Here is a 19,903-nt window from a genome sequence, read left to right as displayed (position 1 = left end):
CAGATAGTAAAAGAAGAAACTATTAAAGTGTAACGTTTTTTGAAATATTCAGTTTAGCCAATAGACTAAATTTAATCATATCGATAATCAGGTTGCTACAGTCAGAGCAGATCTAAATGTTACCATAATACAGCTCACTGCTCACAATGTTTTCTCATCATATTGACTAAGCCCATCAGCTTTGCCCTGCGTGTACTAGATGTTTGCGTTCTCTGAGCATCATACCTTCATCTTTAGCATGCAATTATGTTTAAGCTCAATTAGGTACCAAAATGCATTCCTGTTTATAAAATGCAGCCCATGTAGGATACACGCAGATAAAAATTATTTTCATAGGTCATACTTTGTATCCTTCAACTGCGGACTCATTTGACATTGCCTTCACATGATCCCAGGTGATGATGTACCTTGAACCAGATCTTACAGAACTGATGATTCTTGGACGTTGGCTTGGAGCTGAAAAGCAACGTATGTATTAATGTGCAAAGAAATGAGATTTCATAAACCTTCAATGGCATTTTAATGGATACGTAAAAACGTAAACAGGGAAATTATATCTGATCTTCATATATTCCTTCCTTGAACTAAGTGCTGCAGCTTTGGCCAGGCAATTTTTGTATGGCTTGCGCAGTCGCTGCTTTGTGGGTTTGCCTTTCTGTACTGTCAGAATGGAAGTGGCCAAAATTACACTTTACTATGTTGTTGACCATGTGTGTTTGCTGGCATGCAAATATGTTCAGAACCTCCCAGAAATGTGGCTTAAGTCATATTTATTCATTGAAATTTAATACTTAATTAACCATTTAAAGGCAATTCTAAAGCATTTAACGCAGCAGTGATCAGAGCACCTTGTTTCAAAAGCCACTAATCATATTTCACACAATAAGTGTATAAAATATATTCTCATTCAACACAAGCCTGCAGGTCCAAGTTGCCCAGTACACTATTTACTGACAGAAATCCTCAAGCTAGTTGTACACATTTTTAGTGCACATAAGTGTGTATTAAATACACAAGATACATTTCTTAATTGAACATCGCTAAGAATGTTCAGGGAGACTTGGAATATCATGCCCAGCTTTGGGTCCCCCGGTACAAGAAAGACACTGATAATGTGCAGTGAGCTTAATGCAGGGCCACTGACCTTGTAGGGAGCTGGAGTACCTGCCCTTTGAAAGGAAGGTGAGAGAGACAGGCTTGTTCATTCTCAAGAAGAGGCTGCTTTCTTTGGAGGGACTTATGAGCAGCCTGTGTGTATTTATCAGCAAAATGGAGTCAGGTTCTCTAAAGCGGTGCATAGCAGGAGGGGCGAGTGACAAAAGACACACATTTGACTACAAGAGGCTCAGACTAGATGCTAAGTAAAAGTTAGGCAGTGGAACAGGGTTTGCAGAGAGGAACTCCACCCCTACCTGACCCAACCCTGAGCATCCTGGTCTGAGCTTGCAGCTGACCTTGCTTTGAGCAGGAGGTAGGGCCTTCTGAGTCCTTTCCATCCTTAATTAACATATAAGTGTAAAACCTGCATCTCCTTACTGGCTTTGGTAAGATACGCAGAAACAAAAGGGAGGAAGGAGAGCCTTAGTTGAATTTTTCATACAAAGAATCAACACTATAGAAAGGGAGAATGCCAGATTCACAAGTGAGAAGCTAAGCCTGAAGAAATAACAGACATGATACAATATGCAATAATGAAGTACAGAACATTATAAATAACCCAACGCTCAATTTACTTACGTGCTTTCCTGGTAATAATATCAATGGTTCTACTGGGAGGTCCATAACCTGCACTATTGAAGGCAGAAACATCTATGTGGTAGCGTGTATTAGGCTTCAAATTTTCCAGTTTGGTTGAATATTCTTGATTGCTTACTTGTACCCTCTGTGCAGCTGCTTCTTTATCATGAGCAGCCCAGTAACGAATCTGTAAGCAAATTGAATAATTAAGTTTAAAATACTTTGTTATAAAGAAAGTTTATAAAAAATGATGTATACAGTTTGATACAACATGCTCTGGATGTTAAGTGAGCTAAAAGACATTTAACAGCAATAGCATGGAACTCTTTCTCCAGGTCATTATTTTAACCAAGTTGTATATAGATGAAAAGAAACAGAAACTAAGTCAGATTATATTATGACAATTTTTCTCAGAATTGATAATTTGTTCTCAGCTTAGTCATTAAAAGTCTGGGAAATGGATAATGCCTTTGGCCAAATGAGGCTATTTTCTTGCTGTTTTGATGCTGAGTGTTTTACTCTGAACTTTAATATTGTTTTCCTACACTAGAGGGTAGACTACACTCTGCTACTGATTTCATGATACTGTGTGTAAATTTTCTAATAAATCTGTTCCCTTTGTACTTCTATCTAGAGAAAAGAGAAAAATTCAGTCGTTGTTTGTGCGTATCTAGACGTTCATACATAAACATTTTCTGAAGTTCTCTGGCTAAATTCAGTGTGATTTCACAGTATAATATGACATTTGTCAGTGTAGAACCTTTAAATGCTCAAAGAACCTTTAAATGCTTAAAATATGGGGAAAGCATCAATGTAAACCTATCTTAAAATACAAAGTTTATTAACTGTATGTAGAAAATCTGTCAGATTTTTTCCATGAAATTATTTCATTTTACTTTAATTCATTACACATTTCTTAGTAAAAATGAACTAGACCATATTACCTCGTTCACATCCTTGAACACAGTCCTACATGCATAACTATGACATTTTTTTTGTTTCTTTTTATGATTAGGAAGGGGATTAGCAAAGGGATATCTGTAAAGTGGTCAAAATGTATTAGTTACAACAGGACTAGGGGCAGCTTTATTGTAGATTTTAAGTGATCCCTGAAGACTTATTCATTCATTTTTAGTGTGTTCTATTGCCAGTTATCTGCTTTACATAAAGATGGCAAGCACCTTATATGAGAAGCTTTTGTTAAATATTAGCCAACTGATGGAAGCCTTCTAATACCTCAGACTTGCAAAACTTTCTACAATCCTACTGTTCACTTACACTACAGTAATATTACAGGCATAATATAATAAGTAATGTACAGCATCAAACAAGACAAGTGAGAACAATGAATGAAAACGTAAATTACACTGACAGCATATTACATTTCAGGTAAAAATAATAAAATTTAAAAATTAAACTAAACCTAAATCCCAAATACTATTGCTCTTGGCTGAAATGTGGATTTCACTACTCCTAGAGTGTGAGTCATATCTATATAGTTGGATTGTTGTAGCTACTCTTGGAAAATAAAGATTTAAAATAAGATGACTCCCTTGAGAGCTAAGAAAAAGTACTGTCTTCTTTATTCCTACGTTTCTCTTCTCACATATTATGTAAATATTTTAAAAGTCTTTTGAAATACTTAGGAATTTCCCTCTCACTCGCTTGCCTCCCTGGAAGTGGTATCCAGAATGTTGTGTCCCATTGCTACAAGGATCCACATTTTCCCACTTTGCTCTCTTTTTTCATTTCAGAGTATGGATATGAATCTCAGTCTGTTTTTCCCAGTGCTCTGCATTTACCATCCATTGTAGTCTGTGGATCCTCAGAGGACAGAGGAGAATATTTAACTTCAACTCTAGAGGCTGTTGAAGGAATTAAGCCAAAACCATAAAAGGGGTCACACAGTGATCGGTGGGAAGGGAATACCTTAGCCATTATGAATTAGCACAGTTGCCCATGTTCAAAATTAGGGGAAAAAAAAAACAACACTATACTACTTTTTCCTTCTTTTTCTTCAAACTTCAATATTCTGAAATACATCTGAAGATTTCTGTTAGTGTCATGAAACAACATCTTTTGTATTCATGGAAGTTTTACATAGGAGGGACAGAAAAGAGACATTTTATTCACAATAAGAGAAAATGCTAATGACATATTTCAGTAAGAGGGACAATGGCAATGAATAGAGATAAATGTTTTTCATAAAATAAACATCTGTTTCATAGAAGCAAAGGGAATTATATAGTGTCTGTGGTACTGCATGCACTGAAGAGCTGTGGCTTTTAGCAGGATTTGCAAGAACTCATAGATCTTAAATTCTCTGTATGGATGGGGATAGTTTTCTTACTTTATCTCTCCTTTAAGTGTGAGCTGAGGACACTCCACTGTAACGCCAAAAAGTATCAGCTCACACTCATCACTGTGATGGTAGTCATTCTGACAGTATGCATTAGAGTCAAGAAAATCTGACTCCTCCTAGTGTGAAAAACATCATGTCACATGTGAAATACCTCCAGGTACATAACTCAGAATACTCTCACCTCTTAAACTCTAGCATTTAGGTCAGTTATGCCACTGTCAGGTAACAATAAAGACCAATGTGAAACTGAGAAGGTGTTTTGGTGAATGAGGGACTTTGCCAACACGTGTTACAGCTAAGCACTAATTAAAAAATAAACACTGGAAAATTTCTTTATGCATATACAGACAGAACCTTCTAGACATATTCAATTTAATTTTATAAAGTAGTTTGACCCGATCTGTGCTCTTTCCTCCACAACTCGTACTGCAACTTCAGAAAGGTAGTCTACAGCCAGAAGAGCCTTCTCTTTTTATGCCCCGTACAAACAACTCCTACAGGAATGATGAGCATAGCACTTCTGATCTTCAGGAGCATAGGACTTTCTTTTTGCTGCTACTGGCTTACCCTTTGTTGCTCTCCTCTCTGCTAGAATTAAACTGATTATTGTTCTAGAGAAAAAGATCTCAGAATGAACATGCTATTGAGCTCCACGGGGCAGTAATTTATGCCTATTTGTCTGCTTATTAATGCATCAGATACTAACTTTTCTTCCCAGTCATGATAATTTGAAGATTACTTCAGGGAAAGAGAACGAAAAAAGAGAAGAAACTCAAGATTTGAATACCACTGCTTATTGTACATATTCAAGCATTCTGTTCATGCTGGATTTGTGAAACTAATAATTTGCTAGGAATCACTGGATGAACCATCACACTCCAGCTGACAAAATAAGGCCACATCCCTTACATGTGTATTCTGTGTAACAGAACTCTCTATCCATTGCCAGTGTATCCTGCCTTTCTTCAGAACCGTGGTTATCCTCTTTCCATCCCAGCAGTCCTCCATGCTTCTTTCCCACTGCAATTCTATTGATTTTTTCCTTGCATCCTATTTTTTTCCTGATGAACGCAGGTCCGTCAGCCTAACCTCAATGCCAGGAAAGGTTATGGACCAACCTGATCTTCTATGATTGAGTTACCTGGCTGGTGGATGCAGGAAAAGCTGTTGCCGTAGTCTGCCTTGACTTCAGCAAAGCCTTAGACACTGTCTCCCATAGTATTCTCCTGGAGAAGCTGGCAGTCTGTGGCCTGGACAGGTACACTCTTTGCTGAGTAAAGAACTGGCTGGAGGGCCAGGCCCAGAGAGTGGTGGTGAATGGATTTAAATCCAGCTGGCAACTGGTCACAAGTGGTGTTCCCCAGGTGTTGGTACTGGAGCCTGTTCTGTTCAATATCTTTATTGATGACCTAGACAAGGGCATTGAGGGCACCCTCATTAGTTTGCAGGTGACACCAAGTTGGCAGGAAGTGCCGATCTGCCTGGGGGTAGGAAGGCCCTACAGAGAGATCTGGACAGGCTGGATCACTGGGCTGAGGTCAGTGGCATGAAGTTCAACAAGACCAAATGCTGAGCTCTGCGCCTGGGCCACAACAACCCCAGGCAACGCTGGAGGCTTGGTGCAGAGTGGCTGGAAGATTGTGTGGAAGAAACGGACCTGGGGGTGTTGGCCAGTGCTCGGCTAAACATGAGGCAACAGTGTGCCCAGGTGGCCAAGAAGGCCAACGGCATCCTGGCTTGTATCAGAAATAGTGTTGCCAGTGGGAGCAGGGAGGTCACTGTCCCCCTGTACTCAGCACTGGTGAGGCTGCACCTTGAGTACTATGTTCAGTTTTGGGCCCCTCGCTATGAGAAAGACATTGAGGCTCTGGAGCGTGTCCAGAGAAGGGCAGCAAAGCTGGTGAGGGGTCTGGAGCAGAAGTCTTATGGGGAGCAGCTGAGGGAGCTGGGATTGTTCAGTCTGGAGAAGAAGAGGCTCAGGGGAGACCTTATCGCTCTCTACAACTACCTGAAAGGAGACTGTGGCGAGGTGAGGGTCAGCCTCTTCTCCCGTGTAACTAGTGATAGGACTAGAGGGAATGGCCTCATGTTGCACCAGGGAAGATTCAGGTTGGACGTTAGGAAAAACTTTTTCTCTGAAAGAGTGGTCAGGCACTGGAATGGGCTGCCCAGGAAGGTGGTGGAGTCACTGGATGTGTTCGAGAAACGTTTAGATGTTTTACTAAGGGACATGGTTTAGTGGGGAAACATCGGTGGTAGGTGGACGGTTGGACTGGATGATCTTGGATGTCTTTTCCAACCTTGGTGACTGTATGATTCTCTCTTCTTCCCCTGATGTTCCCTGGCAGAAACTCAGCTGGGTTTAGGTAAAATAATGCAAAGTAAAAATGTGGCATAAAATGCCTATGGGAATGCTCTCCCACCACATTTTTTTCTTGGTCATCCTCAGCATCCTTCCATATGTCCTATCCCACACCACACACCACAACGTTCAACATCAATTGCCATGCTCTATCACTACTACAACCCCAGTCTTTCCAGTATACTTCTAGCCCTCTTTGCTGCTGGTCTCTCTGCATCCCCACAAGCTCCCTGGCGTGCACCTGCCCAGTGTCTGTTCTGGTTATTCCCAGCACCAAGGCTTCTTGCTCACTTTCTGCACAGACCGTCCAGCTTGGAAGTGCAGCTCTGCTACATGGCTAGCAGGGTTGAGCTCACAGATCTATGCTCTGCACCCTGCTCTCAGATCTGACCATAATTTTTTCCTATTAGATTCTAGTTGCACAACTCATATGAAACACCAAACCAGTGTGCTGTTTTAGTAAATCAAGAGTTACAGTTGATGATGTTATTGTCTTTATTTCAAATCTCAGTTTCCTGAGCTTTTAATTGTGCTTATAACTTTGTGTGCATTCTGTAGAATCGAGTTTTACATAAAACGCTGTGCTAGTTCCTACTGAGATCTTCGCTATGATCTGTATCTTGTTACAATACACCCCAACTATTACATGTATCTCATGGAGAGATAAATAGACATAATGAAATATAGAAGCAGGTACTAGTATTTAAAAGAACATTTATCCATATATATTTCAGTCACGTAGACATGTTCTATGAAGTTTCTCTGTGTTCATTTTGGAACACAGAAGCTACCATCAAGCAACTGATGACTTAAGCATCAAAGCAAATCACTAACAAACTAGTGCCCAAATCCCTTTTCTGGACTGCAGCCAAAGTAAGCTGGCTGACTTCATCAGTATCTGCTGTGCATGGATGATGTAAGAATTTGCTGCCACATGGAGAGCTACATGGTCATTTCTAGTTGCACCAATCCTGTGGCTGTTGTCACTTTTTAAAAGGGCACGAACAATTTTTACCAGTACTACCACTTACTTTTGGACCAGAAAAACGTATCTTGAAGCTCTTTCTCATGCAAGGAATAGAAACCATGAACAAAACATTGCCTTGCACAATAGCACTGTACCTGTTCTACAGGATTATATGCATATGTCTCCTTGTGCCACTTAATAAAGGACTCATGGGTGAATTAATAATTGCTGATAATTTAAATGGGTCGTGAGTTACAATTTCATGTCTCTGTTGACAGTTACACTCCAAATTTCATTTCAATATGTTTTGAGATGGTAGAGATAGACATTTGATTACATAACATAAACAGACAACATTATTTTGTGACATAACGATGACTTCCAGTTGAACAGCAAGTACTAATGTCTTAGTAAGGAAGTAAAGAGCACCAAATAATCTCTTTCTTGGGATGTGAAATCTGGACAGCAAACAATTACTAAAGACAAGTGAACCCTAAGAGCTACAGTGTTACAGTAGGAATTACCCTTGCATTTAACTACGGAAATTAAATTAATGAGAAAAAAATGCAGTGCCACATCTAAACTCACCTGATATCCTTCCACAGATTTCTCAGTAACATGATGCCAAGAAACAGAAATTTCAGAAGATGACAAAACTTTCACGCTCACATCTGTAGGTACCTCAGTTGGAGCTGGAAGGTAGAACACATGTTAAATATCCGATTTCATTTGGTGCTATTGTTAAACTCATCTACAGGGACTTATCTCACTTTAGTGTTTTGTATTATTTTCCTGATTTCAGGGGGCCAAGTGTGTTAGTCTTTAATCTGTTTTTACTTGTGTAAACTTCACATTCAGTGATGATCTATATGGGAAAGGACTCTAAAAAAACCAAAGCAATGATTCTATTACTTGGCTCAGACTATGTATTTTTATGCTTCAAGAGATTCCATTTGCTTAAATTAAAAACTGGCTTTGACAAAGAACTGAATGAAGCATCCAGTGATCTTTTACTAAATTGGACAGCAGTTGACAGATTAAAATATATACTTTTTTTTTTAAGCTAGCTACACACAAATATTCATATGTATGTCACTTAGTCACGATGACGCAAAGTTTTCATGAGATCAGTTATTAAAGAGCTGACTAGTGGCACATATTAACTTAAACATATGTATGAAATAATCCAAGAGCACCCTTCTATTAGGCATAAGTCTGAGAATTGATCTTGTTTTGTTTTTTGGATACCAGACAAGTTAGAATACAGACCATAATAATGTGACATTTTTATCTGGTAACGCTGTAGGTCAATTACAAAAGGCTGTTAATTTCACCATTGCTTGTATTTTAAATGAGGTAAGGAACTTCAAAAGCCATAAACTTAGCAATGTTTACAAAAGATAAAGATTTTCAAGCTAAGAACAGCACCCTTTTGCGAATCTTTTTAAACAAGTTGCAACAGACAGGCATGGCAGCTTGAGCTGAGGAAAGCTTTCATATACTTAATCTTCTAACCGGGCATCAAGTCAACTATGCATCAAAACAGCCACTGTTAAGAAAAAAATCAGCTACACCTCATATGAAAAGTATCCTAGGTAACAAAATAATCTTATATGCAAAGTTACCTTTTGTAATTGTCTTTCAGTGACTGTTAATAATGTAAATGTATAATTGAAAATATGATGCATTATTGCAAAACTGTTTTCACAATGACAGGCATTTAGATAAGCAAGCAGCCTGTGCGCTCACTGCTAGCAGTCATTACTCTCTACTAGCAATGGAAGGTATGACGTGTAGTTGTCAGATATGGAACTTGGCTTAAAGCATGTGGGAAAGCCAAAGCTCTCCAGTAACAAAATTTAATAAAGATGCCCACAATTATAACTAGACACACATAGATACATTACAAAACATACAACTTAAGATAAATATACCTAGTGACAGTATTTCTATATGTCTGTGTGTGTATGTATGCTTGTAAATATTAGTACAGAATACTGTATGACCATATTACTTTAAAATCCCACTGCTGCCTTTGAGAAGCTGTGATTTCTGACAGCAGTAAAATCACTTGCTGATTCAGAGGTACAGAAGTGCAGGTGGAATAGATGTGATCATCTAATCCAGTTCCAAATCAGTGTCAGAATCTTCATCGTATTAATTACAGAATTTGCCAAAGTGTTTCATATTGAAAATTTCCAACTGCCAGGGATTTTGCTGATACAATATTCTAAATAGTATTTCATCTGCTCATGCTTATTTATGAGCTTGTAATTTACATCCCTATTTGGCATCCATGTTCTATAAATGTTTGCAGTCTTTCCTGAGCCAAGAAAATGACATCAGCTGCTTTTCTCCAGTCCTCTAATTCTGTAATTCTATCAATTAAAAAAAAAAAAGCAAACACCAATCAAATGTGCTTCCAATAAATCCTCTTCACTAAAAAAGAGTGGTCATTGCACAATTACCTTCTAATTGTAATTTTAGAAAGCTAAGGCTGGGAGGCAGCAAGCATTACAAAGTACCACGGTGACTTGGTGCAAGTCCTGACGCAAGCAGAAAACTGCAGAATGCTTTTTGGATTAACTTTCTCTACATCTGCTGGAAAGTTCCTTCTAACCTGTTCTGCAGTTCCTGTGTTTGGCATGGTCAGTAGTCAAGGTTGCAGCTTTGCTCAGCAGCTGTTAGCACTAATGGTAAGGTTTACAGCACCACAAATCTGACAGTTTTTGTGCTTCTTGTGTTTGAAATCTAAGAAAAGAAGTAGGTTCACTGAGCTTCTACTGCATTTGCTGCCTGGATCTGGCATCATTTGTTCACAACTGTTTCTATCAATAAAGCGTCTAAACTTTGCTAAAGTCTATGCTAGAATATCAGCAACCACCAAAATGATTTATCTGGAAGCTGGCACTACTGCACATTTACTTTTCTTCCACCTTTTGGAGCTACTAGACTCTGCCATGACTCTGAACTTAGAGAGTTATGCAAACACATCCCCATCCCTGACATGGTTAGTAAAATCCTAACATAAATACAAGTGAGCTTATCAGTCCGCTGTCGATAATGCCTCTGAGAAAGGATGGATACTGAAGTGTTATTTGGCAGTTATGGCTTTTATTAGACCATAGCGATTTATTAACTTATTTATACAATTGCAAAAACCATCATTTTTTGCTGAAGCAGCTGTTGAAGATGATATCCTAAGGTTTTTTTTTTTTAATAAAGGATTAATATTAATCTCTTCAGATAGCTAAGTGTTGCTAGCTTGAATCCTGAATTATCATATGAAACAAAAAGGACTACTTTATCTTTTCTCTGTGTGTGGGCAATTTGTGTGCAAAGTTCTCATTAGTGCTGATGGGAATCATGAACATAAATCTCCCATAAAGTACACAGAATAAAGAATAGAGTTGGAAGTGTGAGAATGTGGCCTTGTTATCATATCCCTCCTCTTGGCTCTTTCATCTAGATCTGCTGACTTTGGGAAAGAGATTCTGTTCTACAGAAAGAAAAATACGAGCAATTATTCAGGTTTTTTGGCAGCAATTAATAAACTATATACTTTTTTTAAAACAGGCTTGAGTGATTACATTGCAGTTAGGATATTGTATATATTTCTTCTGATTTAAGGTAAACTTCTGGTGCTTACCCTCTCCTGCTAATTTTGGAAATGTCATTTAAACTTTAACCATAACGATAACAGCATGTGAAATAATTTCATCAAGAATTAAGAAAAAGACTTTAGTGAAATGTCAGAAGCTTTCATTAAATTATTCACTTGGTATCTCTATCATCCAAACAAGATTTATATTAGACTCTAAATTAAGCTTGTAATGTAACTAAATAGAACTGAATTATCATTACTTCACAATTTTTGGGCTGAATTCTGATTGTGATATGCTAGAACAATAGACTTCAGTGTGGTCCGTTAAGAATAAAAAAACCTATACATGTGTCAATCACATGTATTAAGATCACAGAGGCAGAATTGCGGGATAATGATGGAACTCTTTTAGGTAACAAATATGAAGCAGATATATATATTTATTTAATTATTAAATCTTTTAACAAGAAGTATGAAAAGTCTTGAACGCCTCTGCAGATTACTCACTGAGACTGCAAGTATAACCAAGTTATCTCTAGCACATAGAAAGTAGGGTCCAATGTTACTTATCATGAACAGCAATTGTTTGTGAGAAAAATACATTCTCCTTGCTGAAGGACAGTTGCTATACTAATTAGAGACAGGGACCTGGTTCTCTCTAATGTAGTGCTGATTTGAGCCTGCAGTGTAAAAATTAGCTAGAAAAATTATTACTCACCATCTTGTGCTGAATAAATGACAGCAGTGAGACTGAATGGTCCATCCCCTTTGTTGTTAAAGGCTTTCACTTTTACTTGGTACTGGGTGGAAGGAGGCATTGATTCATCCTTGTGGACATAACGGCCAATTTCAGGATTAGTAACTGTGACTCTTCTCCATTCTTTCTCACCAAATGGCTTGAAAGCCACTATGTAACCAAAGTTATTGCCATAGTGGTATTCTCTTGACAAAGGCTAAAAAGGAAAAAGACAAAACATTGATTTTTGTAGCTGATCAAACAAATAGATCTCTAAAGAAAAGCAAACAATATGGAAATCATCAATAAGTATTCTATAAAAATACTGGCCTAAAGTTCCCTTTTCATCTGGTCTGCTTCTACTGTTTGCTCCCATCTTCCCTAAAAAAAGCACCACCCTCATTATGCAGATCTGTAGTAGTAGCACACCTGCTGCGAGTACATTTTAAGGTCTTATTCCTCCTCCAAACTCACTGCAAGTCACATCAAGCTATTGCTTACAGAAAGAAACCAAGAACAGCTGTGTATCACAACTGTTGTCAGCTTGACCTAGGAAAAAGGTCTTAAGGAATAAGCAAAAGAGGCTATGAAACAGACATGCTACACAAATATGTGGGTTTATGTGCATATGCAGAGATTATTTTTGCAAGACACAGAGAGAAAATTCAAGTGGCTAGTTTAAATTATATTCATTTACGTAAAGCTAGTGACCAAGGAATCCTGCCGGCACAATTGATTATGAGAGGTGGATATATTCAAAGAATGATTAATCCTAACTCTTTTCACTGATGAGGGAGAGGGTCCAGTTAGTTGCTTTAGACTACCTACATACCTAGCTACCATCTGGCAAAAGTTTAAGTGAAAATGACTTCCACTTTCAGCACAAACATTGAAGGTATCTATCCAAAGATATTTCTTCAAACTGTAATTGATGCCCTATACCTAGGAATACTGAAAAATATAAAATTACAGAAAACCGTCTGCCATAAAAACTTTTGCTTCATTTACCAAAGCTCTACATTCAGTGATTCCTCCTCTGTCCATGGAGCATTAATGAAAACTATCAGACGGTGCATGTAGTGTGACAAAAATAATGTCAGTAGCTCATCTGAAGGCTGACCAAAAGCATCCTTTGAAAATATAATTCCTGCTTCACTTCATCACATTTTGTAAATTCCACAGAGATGAAATACCTTCTTTTGAGGTAAAGGACCTGGAACAGTACAGACCTTCCATGCATGTCAGGACCAACAAGATCAGACCAATGGAAGTACATCCTTCATTTCATCTCAGTGCAGTACCTACCATCCATGTTATTGTCAGCTCTCGATTGCTTCCACCTCCTCCTCCAACATCAGAAGGAGCCACATTAGGAGCTAGAAAAATAAAATAGACAAGAAAAATAACTACAGAGTATGCAGTCAGGAAAAATAAAGCAACAATAGGATTTACTTTTCTTTTTACCAGCAAGTCCAGTGAGCACATGTGGCCCACAAAATTACAATAATGATAGTCTGTAATCGCTGACAGTCTGTGGTCTTGCCAAAACTAAAGTACAGCTACTGCTACAAGAAATGTGCCAGTTCAAACCATAACTAGCAATCAATCATTCCTCTTTTTAACCATACTCTCTACAAATATTTAATTTAATATTCAGAAGTGGAACACTACTCATAGGCCTCAGCAGAAAGACAGTATATGGTTCTTATGCTTCCTCAGATGCTGATATTCCAAGGGCTCAAGTACTCAGGGAAAAAAACATGTATTTATGTTAACAGACTGTGATTAGTTCCACCTATTTCAATGGATTTACTCACAATGTGTAATGTCAAACCCCTGAGTACATGTTTGAAGCACTGCCTTCCTAGTCCTATTCTAGTTCAGATGAATGGCAGATGTCTTCTTAATCAGCATTGGTAGATATTCAGAAACAAAGCTGGCCTACTACTTAAGTAATTTAGTAATTGCATTTTATGCTGTTTTTCTGTCTGATGCAATAAAATCTGCTAATCTCTCACTGGTGCACAGCTGAGTGGCAAGGTAAGAAAGATACCCTCAAGGGTTCATTACAAGTCATTCCTGTATTTAATTTCTGTAAACTCCCTATATTTACATTTCTGTAAGACTCTGTCAGTACCTAAATTTTCTTAACTACCATGAGCAGCTGAAAACTATTTTCTCTCTGGAATCCAGTAAAGACATTTCTCCAAAATTTATCTCTATAATGATACATAGAAAACACCCAGCAAGATCTGTCTAATTAATTCATGATGTATTTGCACTAAATATGATTATTTCATTGCTATTGTCTGTAGTGGTTGTGTATTTATTTGCTGTTTCTCAATAAGGAGATACACAGTACTGCTGGAAACAGCAAATGATGGTTAAGCCTCCATATTGTGTATAAATTGAGCCTCAGGTGATCATGCATTAGCTACATGCTCTAATGACACGGACATGTTCTTTGTGTTAAAACACTCTTGCATGATCAACCATTTTTTCCTACTAAACAGTGAAGGTCACAGGAGAGTAAGAGGATAGTTCCTGAGTGGTCTCCCACTGTTTAAATAAGTTGTTCGCTGAGGTCTACTATTAGGATCAGCTGGGACTAAACAGGAAAGCAGAAAAGAATTAATGTATTTGGGAAGGAAAAAAATGTAAAAATAAATTTGAAATTGGAACCTTCATTTGGTGCAGTTTATATTATTTATTTCTGGCCTTCCAGAAAAAAATCAGTGGAGAATGAGGCCAAACGTAAACTGAAGCTAAAATAAAATCATCAGCCTTTGATCAACTGAATTTCATGAAGTTACTGTGAAATATGGGTGTTACTGATGATGAACACTGATTTTATTAAAAGAAAAATCTTTCTTCCACAGCACACACTCTTAGCATGCTAACTACAATGTTAAAGAAATTAAAGTTATCTACAAGAAGAGAGACTTCAGAACTGAAGAAGATATTGCTAACATTAGAGTTGAACAGACATCAATTGTCAGCCACATGGTACGATGGAGATGCAGCACTTTGCTCCTGTTTCAGAGACACAGCGCTGTTGCTGTTTAACACAGAACAAGTGTTAAAAATAATAGCAATGCACAGAAATGGGCCATTTATGCAACAAAATACTTAATTTCTTCATTTTAAGATGAAAATGCACACACAGTCCTGTTCTCTAGCACCCTGGAGGGTGATAATGCATCCCAAACACTATTGTTGCTGCTTGTAAAAATTCCCGCACAGAAGTTTATCAGCATATAGTTACTGATTTATATGCTCTTTTAGCATCGCAAGAATTGCAATTGACTGATTCTTAGGATACTACACTAAAGTTTTGCTTCGTTTCACCACAAATGTCTATCAGCATCCACCAAAGATGACAATGGTACTGTGCATGGGGAATTGGACAGCAGACTAACAGACTGCATTTTGCAAAGCATTATATCCTGCTAAAATAGTGAAGGATATGCAGTTGCGAGGGGCGTGGAAAGAGGCTAAAGGAAACTTCATGGACGTAGCACACTGCAGGAGATTACCACCGTCATCACGTGCGAGTGTTTCTTCTGAGCCCCCTGCCAGTTCCTAACCTTTCTGTCTCTTTCCTGGCATTTCAAAAATGGCTGTTGTGCACCCAGCATTACAAGAAGCATGTCCAGATCTCTCATTTAGAGAATGAGAATTTGGGCTGTGTTCAAATACAGCTGCTGAGTCAGAAAATATACAATATTTGTAGTCAATTTTATATGCAGTAATTGCCTTCTACTTTAAGTGTTAAAATTCTGTGCATTTTCTTTCCCTAATTTAACCAATCTATATTTTCTTTCTCCCTAAGCAACACAGTTTTTAAATGGACCAAATGTGGATCCTTATTAACAAATGTTTTGAAATTTGCAATGCAAATGCACTTTAAAGTGCTATCTAATCACAGCAATGACCTATCAGCTCTAATTGCAAAATTTAATTTTTTAGTTTTGGTTTTGCATTTTTATTTTGTAATCACAAGCTATGGGACAAAGGCTTTTTAAAAATCATAAATATCTCAAGGTTGCAGACGGGTGCTAATACGCATTGAGGAGGATATACTGGTACACAGGCTTTGTTGGACAAAGCCTTTTTGAAGTGATACATTACTTCCTAAAGCACTGCTGTTATCTCCTTTGTACAATTCAAATAGAATGTATTATCTTGAATAATAACATATAATTCCTCATTCTCAAAAATCCATTTTAAAATGGACCTGTCTGAGCCTAGAGGGTATCCTTAAATATTTTCATAATTGTAACACTGAGCAATTAGACTGTTACGGGCACTTGCTGTGTTAAATAATGTCACCTCTCTCACGTGGAATAAGAAGACACAAGACCAAACCTAACAGAAAAATAGCATTATATGGTAAGACAAACGTCTTGTCATGCATCTTTCAGTTAAAAATAAACCAAACAGCAAAAGGACATTTTCTTGTCAAAAACATGCATTTGCTTTTTTTTTCTACTAAGCCCTGAATCTCAATGTCAAACAAGTGCATGTGTTTACCCAACCTCAATCACAGAAGTGGAGGGAGTCTCTGAAAGATACAACATGACTATTTCAACAATGGAGACAAATTTGCTGCTTTTATCACAATATTTCCTTCTTGTCTGCTTTAATTTTAAGACATGTAGACAATCTACTAAAATCTACAGTAGTTAGTGACTAAATTTTCTGAATTTGCATCTCATAAAATCCTTTAAAAAAAAAACAGAACACAATTAATAAAAATGTGAAAATAAAAAGGACATTAAAAAATTGACATTTTCTGTTTACATACGAGCGCCTTCAGTTCTGATTCTCTGTGATGGCATGCTAGGTTCCCCTGTTCCCAAAGTGTTTGTTGCTATTATCCGGAACTCATATTCCATCCATGGAATTAAATCAATCACTCTAGCAGATTCCATATTTCCTTCAATATCTGATGGCTCTAAAAGATATAAGAAGTTGCTTTAGAAAACATCACTTTTACAGTGAGGTCTGTCAACAAAGAGGTTTTTAAGTCCACAGAACTGCCACTTGTCTACAACCACATACAGCCAGCTGAAGGAGCACTATGCTGTACAAAAGGGATACCATATTTTACAAGGAGTACTCCTGGCAATGGCTGGGAATTTGGAAGTTATGACATTATCTTAGATAAACCCTTATATATTTTTAAGTTTTAACTTTTTGTGAAGTAGCAAAAGAAGTACATTTAATTATGTAGTTATCCTTATTAGTTACACATTGGAGTTGTGGAATTTCATTTTACCTTCAGAAAAATACAAGGAGAAATTTGTAATGCAGAAACAATAAAACAAAAATTCATGACATATACGAGAGCTAGACAGGTGTAAATTTTGGGACTGATCAATTGATAAAGAGTAATTTATAAAGAGTGATCGTATTTTGGTGCACCTTACTAGTGAGCATGTTACAACATGCTATGTAGCTCTGATTCAAGGAGGATGAGTGTTCTTATATAATTCCTGTGGAAAAAGATGTACTCTGTCCAACTCATGACACACTGTGTATAATTCACAGACAGTGAACACTACATCTATAGAAAGACAGAGGATTTTCATTTCTTGTGTGGGCCAAGAGCTGTCAGACTAAAATCTTCGGTTCAGAGGGAGATGAGAAATTAAATATTCTGGGAGGGTGGCAGATTTGGAATTAAAATATGAGTGCAATGGCTGCAAAAAAACCAACACAGAATATGCACAACAATGTAAGCATTGGATAGTAACACAGCTTTCCACTACCAAATGATCATCAAATTTTTAATTCCAAAGTGTGGCCCTGAAGGAGAAAGAAAAACACTTTCTATTTCTTTCCATCTGTCCACTACCTTCCTGATCATTACCAAAATTATTTTTCTGTCCAGTCAATAGAGCCATCGCAAACCTTCTATGGCATCCAAGCCATAATAAAAATTTGTTAGTCTTTCTTTCTTCTGTGCTGCCTTCAATCCCTCCATTTAATCTTGCTGTGCCACAAATTCCCAAAATTACTATGCAAACTCAACACTGTGAGAATGAATCCTTCCAAAATACTCTGATCCCCTTAATGTGAATAAGCAACATAAATGTAAACAACTTTTTACATAACCTATTCGCACATATTTCCATACTGTGAAGCAGAACACACTTTCAAAAAAAACCACATTCGGTATTACGCAACCCTGAGATGAATTACTTGGCTTGGGAATAATGGTTGTAATAATAATAATAACAACAAGATTTCCAAAGTGCAATGCCAAAGTATATTTTTTGTTTCACACGTTGAAAGTTGACAGCATTAAATGACAGCCTAAATACTGATGAGAGATCTATTTGGACTGATCATTGTGTCTCTCTTGAATGAAAGTGAACACTGAGCCAAACTGGGAGGAGCCCAGGAGTTAAGTAATGCTTGCAATGGTGCCAGCAATGGTTACTGTGGTGATTTCAGCTAATCAAAAGTACTCACTGTGGTTCTAAGGAAAAGCTATGAATTTGGAAACACTGCAATAGTTCATTTCAGCTTTTCAGAAATGAAACATTTCTATCTTTCCTGCTAGCTTCTTAAAAAAAGGAATTTAAGAAACTAGGTTTCTCTCCACTCAAAGATGTGAATCCCACTCAACATGCTACAAGACTCAACTGCATGTCTCAATTGTTGTTTCATTAATTATACAAAGAAGAACTTCAGAGATGCAGAGTTCATCTCATCATGCCAATAACACAGCAAATAAAGAATCTTCCTGAAAAGTGAGTTCAAATGTCTGCTCTGAACCAGAGAAGGTGAAGATCTGAATCCTGAACTTTTATGTCCTACACAAACATTTCTAGTTCCACTAACATGCAGCACCAAATGTGACAATATCAGAGATGTCATCCCCATCAATAATTCTAATATTAAGAAATTCTGAGTATGTGATATCCTAATTCCATGGAAAAGAGCTAAAGTTATGATTTGTTACAGTGGCCTAATGAATCATATTGGTAGGACAATTGTGTATAGCTTGTAGCAACGCTATCCATCATAAAGCATTCAAATATACAAGTACTTTTAATTTGTTGCCACAATTTATGTATTTATGTTAAACTTTACAAAGAAATAGTCTGAGTCAGTATGTCCTGTGCTCAGATAGGTGTCTCCTCAACTACAGTTATGTGGCACACTGATGACATCCAGTGGTTAGAAGGATAATCTTAGCTATGTTTTCTCTTGGAGTGCCAGTTTTAATGCAAATAGCAAGACAGAGAAAGCAGGCAATTTCACCCAATTTTCTGCAAGGCAAATTCAGAAATTAAGACATTCATTTATCATCCAACTTAACCTGTAAATAATGTTCTTTTGCAATTCTAGTAGCTGATGTAGAATGTTTCAAGTGACAAGAAAAGAGAAAAAAAAAACAGGAAAAAATCTTCACCCATTCTTTTCTGTACATCTTGGTATTCACTACAGTTTCTCCTAGTGTTGGGAACAAAAATGTTGACAACACACTGACAGGATGGAAGCTGGTCCCAAACTCATAAGCAGACATTACCAGTATCCCTGGTTTCCTTTTACTGTGACTATTTTCTGGTTCCAAGCTTCTTAACAATCAAACATTTTATAGCCTATTGAATTTATTTTTTCTGGCATTATTCTTACCTGTTTTGGCATCTTTCCACTCTTCAGATAGGAAAGTTTTTGACTGGATAGTGTATTTAGAAATAGGGCTATGATTGTCTGTTCCACGGCTCCAGGTAAGTGCTACAGCAGTGTCTCTAATTTCTTCTACTCTTATACCTCCTGGAGGGCCAGGAGGACCTGAGGAAAAAATAAGTAAATAAATAATTACAGACTAATTTTACAATACTATATATCTCTATACACATCTTCATACTTGCCTTGGCCCAGCATCTTAACCCAAATCTGGTAAACCCACCGTGAGGTTTGAACTTCCTAAAGGCTAGCATAAGTTGAGTGAAAGCAGAAGTATTCACTGTTTCTCTAAAGCCCCCCTAAAACCTTCCCACAACAAGAATCTCAAACTCTATGCCATGCCAAGATATGGAATCCACTACACACAGTGATCCAAATGCAGTTTTTAAGCACGTATAATAAAAAAAAAATCCCTGAGCACCAGAATAAAC

The 19,903-nt window shown here is 37.4% G+C and overlaps 1 protein-coding gene across 2 annotated transcripts in view; it reads right to left on the bottom strand.

Moving 5' to 3' along the window:
• Positions 1 to 19,903, bottom strand: part of CNTN1 (contactin 1) — a 75,853-nt gene that overhangs the window by 18,648 nt on the left and 37,302 nt on the right. For both annotated transcript variants that reach the window (XM_021384954.1, XM_021384955.1), the window contains 7 exons: positions 19,419 to 19,577; positions 16,576 to 16,725; positions 13,074 to 13,144; positions 11,751 to 11,985; positions 8,017 to 8,120; positions 1,738 to 1,924; positions 344 to 456 (listed from right to left, as the gene is read on the bottom strand). In XM_021384954.1, coding sequence (XP_021240629.1) covers positions 344 to 456; positions 1,738 to 1,924; positions 8,017 to 8,120; positions 11,751 to 11,985; positions 13,074 to 13,144; positions 16,576 to 16,725; positions 19,419 to 19,577 — 1,019 coding nt within the window. The remainder of the gene's footprint in view (positions 1 to 343; positions 457 to 1,737; positions 1,925 to 8,016; positions 8,121 to 11,750; positions 11,986 to 13,073; positions 13,145 to 16,575; positions 16,726 to 19,418; positions 19,578 to 19,903) is intronic.

The sequence above is a fragment of the Numida meleagris genome, chromosome 1 (genome assembly GCF_002078875.1).
Source record: "Numida meleagris isolate 19003 breed g44 Domestic line chromosome 1, NumMel1.0, whole genome shotgun sequence".
In the NCBI taxonomy this organism is placed as follows: Eukaryota; Metazoa; Chordata; class Aves; order Galliformes; family Numididae; genus Numida; species Numida meleagris.
The sequence above is the reverse complement of the archived record's forward strand: the minus strand, read 5'-3'. Positions and strand labels throughout refer to the sequence as shown.